This window comes from Lissotriton vulgaris, chromosome 1_1 (genome assembly GCF_964263255.1).
Source record: "Lissotriton vulgaris chromosome 1_1, aLisVul1.2, whole genome shotgun sequence".
Lineage (NCBI taxonomy): Eukaryota > Metazoa > Chordata > Amphibia > Caudata > Salamandridae > Lissotriton > Lissotriton vulgaris.
In genome coordinates this window covers 1,666,444,923-1,666,457,084 of record NC_141685.1, presented here as the reverse complement: position 1 = coordinate 1,666,457,084, position 12,162 = coordinate 1,666,444,923, and the positions used below count along the sequence as shown (strand labels likewise).

General features: G+C 50.8%; 1 protein-coding gene across 1 annotated transcript in view; it reads left to right on the top strand.

Annotated features, from left to right (window-relative positions):
- Nucleotides 1-12,162, top strand: part of ZC3HC1 (zinc finger C3HC-type containing 1) — a 133,008-nt gene that overhangs the window by 41,113 nt on the left and 79,733 nt on the right. The window contains exon 4 of the mRNA XM_086918902.1: nucleotides 4,959-5,042. Within this exon, the coding sequence (XP_086775028.1) occupies nucleotides 4,959-5,042 (84 nt within the window). The remainder of the gene's footprint in view (nucleotides 1-4,958; nucleotides 5,043-12,162) is intronic.

The window sequence follows — 12,162 nt, the reverse complement described above, 5'->3', positions numbered from 1 at the left end:
CGTAACTTGTGCGTCAGGAGGCGCCCCCATCTGTCCCCCCCTGTGTAATACGCATGACGCAGTCGCAAGGCTGTGTATTCTGCCCTATCTAAATCTAAGGCAGCAAGCTGCTGGCGGGCGGCTTTCAATTGCCGCCATATTCTCGGGGCCCCTGTCCTCCTGTGAATCTGCTCCTGTTCCCTAGTCCTCTGGGTAAGCTCGTCCCTTTTGGCCTGACGTTCCGCGTTCTCCGCTGTCGAGACAGAGATAAACTCCCCTCTAAGGACCGCCTTTAGCGCTGCCCACTGTGTAGCCAACGTGGTGTCAGTGTTGCTGTTATGGGAAAGGTAATCCGCTATTACTCCCTGGATTTTGGAGACCACCACCTTCCTATGCAACAATGATTCTCGGAGACGCCAGACCCTGCTGGAGCGCTGCGCTGTCGGCCCGGAGAGGGTGACTGTGACCGGCGCGTGGTTGGAAAGAGAGGCCGTAACTATATCAACGCTAGTGACAAGCGATTGGGTAGCTGTGGAGACAAGCAGGTAATCTAGGCACGCATACGTTTTATGGGCAGCTGAAAAGTATGTGTAGTCCTTCTCCCCGGGGTGAAGCACGCGCCAAAGATCCACTAACCCCAAGTCCCGCACACGGGCCAAGCCTGCAGCCGATAACGCTCCTACCTGTGCAGTGCGTTGACAGGACCTATCTAGTAAGTTGTCAAAAACCAAATTCAAATCCCCACCTAGCAAGATGTAGCGGTCTGTCGTATCAGTAGTGTCAGTGAGTGCTCTATGCAGGAACTTTTCTTGGCCTTCATTGGGCCAGTAGATCGTGACAATCGTGTAAGTCAAGTCCCCCACCACAAACCTATAGACCAAAAGTCGACCTTTAATTTCAGCAAGCTTGCCCAGAACCTTACCCTTAAACTTTCGTGCCACCAGAATTGCAACTCCCGCCTTTTTATCAGGGCATGAGGAAAAAAATTGAAGGGGGAATTTACAAGACCTAAGCCGGTGACAGTCCCTGGCTAAAAGGTGCGTTTCCTGTAGGAGGCAGATGTCCGCCTGAGATTGTTCTAACTGGAGCAGGATCGCTTTGCGCTTTACTGGATTGTTCAGACCCCTCACGTTTAAAGTGAGAATAACCAAATCATTCATCACCATCTAGAGAAATGTATCTGCAAACCTGCCATAGAAGCAGACCCGTGTGGTCCCACTCGGGGAACCCAGTGCCGTCCCTCCCCCTTAACGACCAATAACCTGAAGTATAGACCGTACCTCCCTTCTCACAAACCATGGACCAAACACCCTCCTCCTCCGGGCCCCCCCCCCCTCTCCCACCCACCCACAACTAGCCCCCCCCTCCCCAGCGTGAAGAATACAAAAAACAGTCTTGTCCATCATCCACTAATGCAGATGCACAGTAACTATCAATATTGGGGGAATGTGTCCGAAGCCATCGCCTCCCCTCCCGTCGCCGACCCATCTGGTCTCATCTCCTCCTTTCTCAGCAATGCCATAGCGTGTCGAGGTCGACTTTCAACCGCTATCAGGGCCCGCCAGTTCCGTCGCTGCCTTCTCCACCGCCGCTCGCTGACCCAACTTGATCTCCCCCAGGGGTGGACGTTTGGGCCTGCGTCTCCGCCGTTGCTGTTGCCACTGCCCGGTGGGGTCCACCCCAGTCGCCCCCCTGACAGGCGGCTCCTCCTCCTCCTTCGGCTCCTCGATGTCCAAAAGACGGCACGGCTCCCGGAAGGACCGTAGTTGGCAGACCTTATTGTCCAACCTAAACACCAATCGAAAGGGGTGGCCCGACTATAGGATATGTTGCGCCGTCTCAGCTTCGCCGTGATCGGTCTGAAGGATCTGTTTCTCGAGGGTGATGGCTGCCAAATCCTGATAGAAAGATGGCGAGTGAACTCCATAGGAGATAGCTCCCATCTGGCGGGCCTTGCTAAGGATCTCTTCCTTGGTACGGAAATCCTGCACGCAGACCAAGATATCAGCCGGCGGGGCTGAAGCGGCCCTGGACGGGCCCGTCCGGTGCGCCCTATCCAGGAGGAGTGCTAAGTCCGCCGGCCTACCAAGAACGTGGTTGAACAGGCCTTGTGTAAAATGGAAAAGGTCCTCCGTGTCGGGGGTCTGCTTCACACCCCGTATCCTGATGTTATGCCGCCAGGAGCGGTTCTCTAAATCCTCGACGTAGGATTGAAGGTCCACCTGCTGGTCATGTATACAGATGATTTCCTGTTGCAGGGCCTCTAGTTCAGTGTCGCTCCCCTCGCCTTTGGTCTCTAAATCAGCCACCCTTTCTCCTATGGCATCCGTGTCACGGCGGACCTCTCTGATCTCCTCCTGTAATTCCCTCTTCAGCACGTGAATGTCCTCCCGCAGCCCACCGAAGAGGTATTCCAGAAAGGCCTTGGTAATGGGCTCCTCGGTATTTGCCGTTCCAGAGGTGGGGGAGCCCGTGGCCATCTTGTCGGCACCAGCCCGCCGACCCGTCGCGGTGGTATCTGCCCGCATCCCCGACGTGGTAGGGGTGAACAGGTCCTTAATGGTTCTATCTTTCCGGCCCCGGACAGAGGACATGTCCCGCAAGGCTCGTGGCCGGGCCGCGACTGGTGCTATGCTGCGATACGGGCCCGGTTTTCAAACAAGCGGGAGGTCCCGGTTCCCCACCTGAAAGCGTGAAGCCGCCGACTGCCCTCAGAGCTCCTCCGCAGGGCCCACAGCTGATCCTCCACACACCACGCTGCCGTTAGGAAGGTGTCCGTCACTCACCCAGCCAAGCTCTCACCGCGACGTCAGTGCCAGCGCCGCCTTCCCCCGGTCGTTGCTCCAGCCGCCAGTCCTGATGTAGGCCGTACTGACCGGGGGGGGGGTACACCTTCACTGGCCTCTGCTCACCAGTCCGAGGTCCCAGCACGTTCCCTCAAGGCGCCTCGCGAAGGGCCACACCTCGCCCAGGTGCGCGGCCAATGGTTTGTTCAAAATGGCGACCGGCAACGTGCAATAAGTCCTGCCTCCCCGGGCCCACCAGCAGGTCCCAGCGCCTGTGACCAACCACACTGCACCCCTCCAAGTGAGTATTCCCGTCTGGTCAAGCCCTTCAGTGTCCAGTGGAGCGGGCAGCGTCACACCGTAGCTCCCCTCTGGCCCACCAAACCACGGGGCCGAGCACGCTACCACTGGGTGGACCCCTCGCCCGCTCACCGCACCTCACCTCGGGCCGGGGTCCCCAGGAGCCGACGTCCGGTCGACGGGCAAATGGCGCTCAGCAGGCGGGTCCTCCACAATGCGCCGCACCGTTACCGTCCTCTATTGGCCTCAGCAAATGCCGCTCCCGCCACGGCCGATCTCAGGCGGCGGCAGTAGGTCTGCAGTAGCCCCTGGGCAACTCCACCCCACGGGCCTCACGCAGAGACCACGTGGGCCAGACCCACCACCTGCACACCGGCTCTCGCGTAGTATCGCCCCATCGGCGGTGCTCTCCGGCCGGGCACACTCCGCCGTCACCTCCGGTCACGTCTCATCGCCTCTTCTTGCCGCAAGGCCAAACCAGGCCGCTCTCGGCTCGCGCCTCTCTCCGTGGCTTCAGGAGCCCCAGGTGCTCTGCAACAATTCTCCCCGGGGCCGAGCCCGTCAGGGCAACCAAAGCTCCTCGGAGGGGCCCCAAAAACGGGGGATGAGGTGCTGTAGAAGGTGCTATGTTAGCGGAGGGCGGCGGGAGCTCCGGGAAGCACGTCCGTTCACACCGCCATCTTGGCCACGCCCCCCCGAGTATTATAATTTAGAAGCAAAAATGACTGTTGCTTTATGACCTGAATACCACATTGCACCATTATTATGCTTCTAAACAGTACCACGATTTTCAAAGTGTTTAGGACACTGAGTATTTCAGAAAACAATAGGACAATATATCCTAGTATTAAAAGTGCAAGAGTTGTTCTGCTGGAAATACGTATTGAGATGCGTTTTTCAAAAGCAACAAAAGACTAAGAAGGCAATCTTGAAAAAAATGAAAATCCAAGTGAAGACAGAGAAATGGAAGTCAAAATAGATTCCAGTTTTATAAAAAAGAAATTGGATGGAAAAACAGCTTGAGGAGATAGTGAACAAAAAAGCTACAACCCCTTTCCTCATGTTACTACCATCATTTCAAATTAACACACTCTCCTTGTGCCTTAGGTCCCCTACCACCAAAATTGTTAAAGCAATATCTGAACCCAAGCAAACTCTGAATCCGGATATGGGGATGGTTAGCCTATCAACTGCATGCTGGCAGCAGATCATGAATATTCAGACTGTTTGAGCATGCAAATGGCAATAATGAATACGGTTTGGATCCCACTAAGAATAAGCACATTCACAGAATCAGGATTATTAACCAAGTTAAGAAAACATAATCAGCTTGAAAATTCTAACACAGGATGAGGGCATATTTGAGGCTGGTGCACAAATTATTCAAATATATCCTTCCTTCCAGGCCCCTTTCATAGCCCAGGAGTTACTTTCTTTGTGAGATTTATTTTACTGATTCACACTGGTAATAGTCACTGGGCTCCCATCATACCATTATGTTTACCATGGGGCAGTGGCCTTTCAAAAAGCAACTTAATAAGCATCTTTTACCCAGTGAATAGTCATTAGAGAGGTCTCTGTCTGCTTTACTTCCATGACTCCTGCATCCTTAACATTAGCTCTGCCCTCCCTAGAGTATTGAAAAAATAAAAACATGAGGTGCTGTGGATGATCAGACCTAGAGGCTACAAACCCTATATCTTTCTTAGACATGTTGTTGGGTGCAGACATTCAACAAGGGTGGATAGAATGAGTTGGAGTCACATGGTTTAGATGTAACTTTAGACATCGTTCTAAACATCCCTTGTTCGACAGTAAACGTTCTGATAACTATTGCATATGAGCATCTGTTGGGCCTCACACATGCTAATCTAATTGTCTACATGTTTTTAGATACAGAGAAGTGTGCAGAGCTACAGACTGCCTTGCGGACGTCACATGAGCGGTTTTGTTTTTGGCCCGACAGCCCTTGCCCAGGTATGTCTGCCTCAGAATTTTCATACATTTCTTCCAGGTTTGGTTACTGGGCATGTATCTTTCTCACCCCTGTTCGTTAGATAACTGCCATGGTACAAGCTGAAATTGTAGCGTTTGTATATAGTGCCAAAGTGGTTGTAGAGAATCTCCCTTTAGTGCGGGGTCACTCCTGATATTCTCTATTTATTTTGACTTTACTGGTATTATAGCTCTGTGCATTGTGACATCCCTATACAGTGCAGTGTCACAGTGCTCAGGTCCAATTGATTGACAAAGTTATACAAGTGGCATGGACGTTAATGTAATATATTGACTATTGTGTGTACTTGCATCACCCACATACATGACAAAAGCGCGTGACTCCAGAGAGTACCATTCTGTTTTGATTTAACTGTAGTTGAATGCTACTACGTTGACTCATGGCAAACAAAATTACTGTACTAACTATGTAGCAAAACCTACATTTACATATTTGCTAAGTCTGCAATAAGGTGTGCTTTCCAAGGCCACACCATTAGGTGATGTTTAAAAGTGGGCCATACTAGATATGAAGTATGTTGCCACAGTGAACAGTTGCAAAAATGTGTTTGTTGCTGTGTAGTTAATGCTACATTTTCCATGAGTAGAACAGGTTTTGAGTAGAAGCCTAATTTCTGGTTGATAAGCCTACCTGCAGATTCCTCACATTTAAGAATTCCTGGAACAGGACTGTATCCAGTAAACTTCTGTAATAGCTCTCTTCTGGTAGGTGGCTTCTCCATTTCGACGTTGGGCGTACAGTTGTTATGATGTCATCCAGCCTATATAGCAACAGAACCTGCACACTAACATTAGTTCTGTTTTTTTCCACAAGGTTCAATATGGTCTGGAGCTTCACTGGTGATTTTTCTGTTACCAAACTGTTTTTTTTTTCTGGTTCAGTTGGAATAGTGTTTCCACCAAAAAGCTCAAGCGTTCAACCATGTCGCCAATGTGATGGACACTTGTCCCTCACGGACCTGCACGACAACTCTCTGCGGTGCCTCAGCTCAAAGCATGACTCATTGTTATACTACCTCTGTTGATAAATTCAACCCAAGCCCATAATGGAATGTGAAAAAAAGTAGCCTGAGTCGTCCATCAACCAGGTCATGGTTGAAGTCACGAGCAAGGTCGAAGTCCACTTCTGATGGATACATCTGCCTGTGGATTCCTCACCTTATGCATATCCCCTGCGCCAGCATTTTGCACAAATTTTTCCTGGCTCTCCACGCCGACAAGGTCGTCATAACACCATGGCTCTGGAGCCATAAGAGGACCACGTCTGAGTAATGAAGTCAGTTCCCTTTTTTCCACACTGTCAACGCTAATGTTTTTTTCTGGGACTCTCCATTCTTTCGACTGGATACTTTGCTATTTTGTTTGTATCTTTCTCTGTTTTGGCATGTCTGCCCCGAGGAAGTCTGGTTTTAAGCCCTGTAAAGAATGCGGGGGTCGTATGTCGATCACTGACCCGCATGAGAACTGTCTTTGGTGTTTGTCGTCTGACCACGACATAGACGGTTGTTCTTCTTGTAGGAAGATAAATCTGAAGGCTCTTAAGGCCAAGCTGTATATGGCCAAGGCAAGAAAAGAAAAAAGGGGTCGTAAAAGGTCGAAGTCCAAGTCATCGATGTCGCATGACTCCAAGAGAAAGCATAAGAAGAGGAGACATGCTTCTCGCTGCCGGTCGTCGAGGGCTGTGGTGTCGAGGTCGCCTTCTCCAGCTCCTTGATGTTAAGAAAAGGACTTTGTCTCTCCTTCAGTATATCCTCAGGTGACTCCAGTCCATTCTCCATCTTACAAGGGGACTTCGGAGCAGTCACCGACGGCGAGATTTTTACCGACTCCAGAGGGTGTCTCTAATCCAGCAGATGCTGAGGTTCCTTCAGGTCCTGCTGCTCCGCCTGTGGCTCCAGTGGCTCCGACTCCAGAGGTGCCTCGTTTGGATCTCGAACCGGCTCAGTATCCACAATTTCCGGTGCCTGGTTCGGATCCATCGCATTTTTTTAATGCAATATATGGCATGTACGCCAGGGCCTCACACCCCTCTGGTGCACCTTTGGGTCCTTTGGCATTTAATTTGGGTGTGCCTCACGTGTATCTACAGGCCCCCTTTGTGCCTTTCATGCCGGCGACTCCGTCCTGGCACTTTCAGGCTCAGAGAATGTCAATGCCGTATGGGCAGTCCCCGGCTCCATCTGGTGAAGCTTCTCGGATTTGATCGCTGCCAGTTACGACAGTGGATCCTCCTTCGACGCCACTCCCAAAGCCATGGACACCGCGTGTGGTGCTACCGACGCCGCAGCAGAAGATGTGCTCGAGGAGAGAAGCACAGAGATTATTGGAGGAGGAACAGTACCAGGCTGTTGAGAGGGAGGAAGGAGAAATGTATGACACAGAAGATGTGTTTGAGGATTTGTGTGAGGCAAGTGGACTTTATACTTCTCCAGAGTGAAACTTTGCTTCTCTGAAGGCTTCCCCCTCAAAAGAGTTTGCTCCTTATTATTCTGTGATTAGGAAGGCTGCAGAACCTTTGGATTTGCAGCTCTCTATGGCTGAGTATAAGCCTAATCATCTCACAGAGGTGCTTCATTCTCCGTCCTCGGTGTTTGAACCACTCTTACCCTTTAATGATGCACTGACTGAGCCACTCCTCGATGTGTGGCGCAACCCTCTTTCTGCTCCTGCAGTTTCAAGGTCGGTGTCCAGAAGATATAGACCTGCTCCTGGGGATCCAGTGTTCCTTTCATCTCACCCCTCTCCTGAGAGCTTAGTGGTGCAGGCTTTTTGTTCCAAGCAGACTACAGGGGCTTTTCCACAGGCTCCGGCCGAGAGGAATTCCAAGAAGTTGGAACAGTCTGCGAAGGTCTTTTCATCAGCCAACATGGCACTGAAATCTACCACCGCGACTTGTCTGTTGATTAGATACATTCATGCTCTAATGGACTCTGCCAAACAGCTTCTTCCTAAATTCTCTGAGGAAGATAGGGGAAATCTAAGTGAGGTTTGGCGGACTCTCAGGCTGCGGCTTGCCAAGTCATCCAGTCTGGTCTGGACACGGCGGATTCTGTGGCCAGGGTGATAGGTTCATCTATTGCAACAAAAAGACAAGCTTGTTTGAGGTCTTCTGGGTTCTCTCCTGATGTGCAGGCTGCCCTTCTTGATCTGCCTTTTGATGGGTCTAAACATTTTGGAGAGAAAGCTGATTCTGCCCTGCAAAGATTTAAGGACTTTAAGGCCACGGCAAAGTCTTTGGGTCTGCAGACTCAGGCAAGAGGTTATGGTTATAAATGATACTGTGGCCTCGGGAAGTCTTCCTTTCGAAGTTTCAGACAGCCTCAGCAGCAGCAACAAAACCCCTTGTACAAGTCCTATAGGGGTAAAGGCAGAGGTTGCCTTTGTGGAGCCGGGCGTCAACCTTCTTCCTCCTCCTCTACCTCCCCAACCCCTCCTGGTAATGCAGGAAAGCCGTCCTAGATCCGCCATCCTGGATCATGTAGGTCCTGTGGGAGGCCGGCTTACCCATATTCTACAGGATTGGCAATTTATCATTTCAGACCTTTAGGTTTTAGATCTGGTAGAAAATGGGTACGCCCTTCCCTTCAGGGAATTTCCTCCTCATCCTCCTTGCCTGGGGTTCTGTACAGAGGATCAATTACTTCTGCAGAAGGAGGTTCTTGCACTGTTACAAAAGGGTGCAATAGAGGTGATTCCGGAGCAGGAAAGGGGTCCGGGATTCTACTCCCGGTATTTCCTGATTCCCAAGAGGATGGCAGGTTTCGTCCTATCCTGGACCTCAGAATCTTGAATCTGTTTCTCAAGCAGGAGAGTTTCAAGATGCTCACCCTAGCACAGGTTCTTCAGGCGCTGCAACTAGAAGACTGGATGGTGTCCATCGACTTACAGAATGCGTATTTTCACATCCCAACCCGGAAGTATCTCCGTTTTACGGTTGGTTCGCAACACTACCAGTTTGCGGTCCTTCCGTTTGGTCTTACTACTGCACCTTGAGTCTTCACCAAGGTGATGGCAGTGGTTGCTGCCCATCTCAGGAGGTCGGGATCCTGGTTTTCCCCTACCTGGACGACTGGCTCCTGAAAGCAGAGTCTCCAAAGATGGTGCGTCGTCATTTGCAGGTAACAACCCAGCTGTTGTACAAAGTGGGTTTTTTGATAAAGGTACCCAAGTCTCACCTGGTGTCCTCACAGCACAACCTGTTCATAGGGGCAGTACTGGATACCACTGTGTGTCAAGCTTTCCCGCCTCCGCAAAGGATTCTCGACATTCAAGAAATGATTCCCTTGTTTTACAAAGGAGCGGTTGTTCCAGTTCTGAAGGTCCTTTGCTTGCTAAGTCAGTTTGCTTCGTGATTCTGTTAGTCAACCATGCACGCTGGCTCATGATGGCGCTCCAGTGGTGTCTCCGCAGGCAGTGGTATCAGCATAACGGAGATCTCAGGGAGTCAGTGAAGATCTCCAGAGAAGTTGCAGCGGATCTGTCTTGGTGGAGCGTGGAGGGCCATCTGTCTCCAGGAAAGCCCTTCTACCTTCCTCCACCAGTGGCCACAGTGATATCGGATGCCTCTTTCCTAGGATGGGGTGCTCATCTGGGGAATCTGGAGGTCAAGGGTCTTTGGTCTCCAGAGGAGAGATTGCTTTATATCAATCTTCTGGAATTGTGGATGATGTGTTTGGCGCTCAAGTCTTTTCCCCCTTCACTTCGCGGTCAGCGGTTCAAGTCCTGACGAACAACAATGCTGCGATGTGGTATGTCAACAAGCAGGGAGGAGTAGGGTCGTACCGTCTTTGCGGAGAGGTATTGCGGATCTGGTCCTGGGCTCAGGACCATCGGATTTGCTTGATCGCAAGTCATCTGGCTTCAGGACTCTGACTCTGCCATATTGAATCTTGCATTCCCCCAGAACTATACCATCTTCACTTCTAATAGGACCACAAGAGGTGGTGGTATTGCTATGGCAGTCAAATCCTGCTTTCCGGCGGAATGGAAGCCGTCAGGACTACCCGCATGTGAAAGCGCTATTTTCAAAGTCGCCTTTTCCCATCAATTTACTTTCAGTGGGTTACTTGTATACCGTCCCCCCGGCAATGACTCGGTCTTTAGGTCCGCGCTGGCCGATATGGTCAGTCCTATTGCACTCGGCTGTGCCAATTTTAATATTTTGGGTGACCTCAACATCCATTTTGATAATGGGTCTTCCACTACCGTGAGCTCTTTGTTGGCGGATCTGGAAGCTCTCCAACTGACTCAGCTCGTTACCCTTCCAACCCACTCGGGAGGCCATATTCTTGACCCCTTCTTTTCCACACTAGAGGGGTTAAGGCTGTCAGAACCGAGGTTGATGGGGTGGACTGATCACTTGCTAGTAGAAGCTTTATGTCCGGTCCATGATAAGCCTTTTATACCCACAGACAGGCCTATCCTTAAAAGGCCTTGGCATAAGCTTACGCTGGAAGAGTTCTACAGTATATTAGAGCGAAAACCTTTGAGCACCTTTACTAATGTGGAACAAGGATACCAACAGTTCTGCGCTTGGATCACCGATGCCTTAGATTCTCTTATACCTCTACGATGGTCGAAAGGCCGGACAAAAACACCCAGTCCCTGGTATAATGAGTCTCTCGCAGAATTGAAAAAATCCTGCCGAAAAACAGAGAGGGAATGGAGACGTTCCTATGACCCCGCTCTGAAAACTCGGTATTTTACTGAGTTGAAGCTCTATCATAGAGCTATCTGTAGAGCAAGAGCTGCATTTTACGCTCATGAATTTGCGACCAGCCCCAATCCTTCAAAACTGATTTTCAAGGTATTGAAGGACCTTATGAAAAACAGATCCTCATCAGAGGTGATTTGCACAGATTCGCACTGTGATAAATTGGCCTCCTTTTTTGTGGAGAAAGTGGAAAAAATCTATCATGGGTTCGACACACTCCACCAGGATCGACAGGCTACTATCCCTGGCACGACAGATCATGAGCCTCTGGCCATTTTACCTGAACTGTCTACTGAGACCTTTGATAGGTTCAGCCTTAAGGTCAAGTCAGGTTCTCCTGCGGACCCGTTAAAGCCAGCCTTCATTAACACACTTTCCCCGCTGTGCCGTGACCCCATATTGAATCTTATCAATATGTCATTGTCTTGTGGAACGGTACCCGCGGCATGGAAACAGGCAGTGGTCACTCCGATATTAAAAAAAGCCAACTCTGACCCCCGATTGCCAGAAAATTATCGACCTATCTCCCTGCTGCCTTGGATCGCCAAAGTAACAGAAGCCCATGTCAACTCTGTTCTGTCCGAGCATCTGGTTCGCAACCAGATTCTGGATCCCAGTCAGAACGGCTTCCGGTCAGGACACAGTACTGAGACGGCATTACTTTACATCACGGAACATCTTCGCCAGGTACTTGACTCAGGTCATACTGCAGCGCTTATATTATTAGATCTAAGCGCTGCCTTCGATACTGTGTCCCACCCTATACTTATCCAACGCTTACAGGAGGCGGGAGTGACGGATGTCGCTCTCCAGTGGTTTCGGTCTTTTCTGGCAGACCGCTCCTTTAAAGTGGCTATACCACCTGGCCAATCCGCCACCTATCCCCTGGAGCTCGGGGTACCACAGGGATCTTCGTTGAGCCCGACAATGTTCAACCTCTATGTGAAACCGTTGGCTGGTGTCGTCAAACAGTGGGGTCTTACGATGGCCTCATACGCGGACGACACACAGCTAGCGGTGACACTTAGTGAAGACCCTGAGGCGGAGGCCCCCAGATTCCGTGCGGGTCTCCTGGCAGTAGCTGGCTGGCTTCGCACCAACTGCCTTCAGTTGAATGCCACCAAAACGGAGGTGTTGGTTCTAGGGAAGCACGCGGCGTTATGGGGCAACCAGTGGTGGCCATCAGAGCTTGGTGTCACTCCTATTCCAGCTGCTGGAGTGAGAAATCTAGGAGTCTGGGTTGACTCTGCGCTGACCTTTAGAGACCACACCAAGAAGGTGGCTGCCACGTGCTATGGAATCTTGCGTGGTACTAGGTCGGTCCTAAAGTACTTTGATCCCCCTACCAGACAGCTTGTAGTCCAGGCC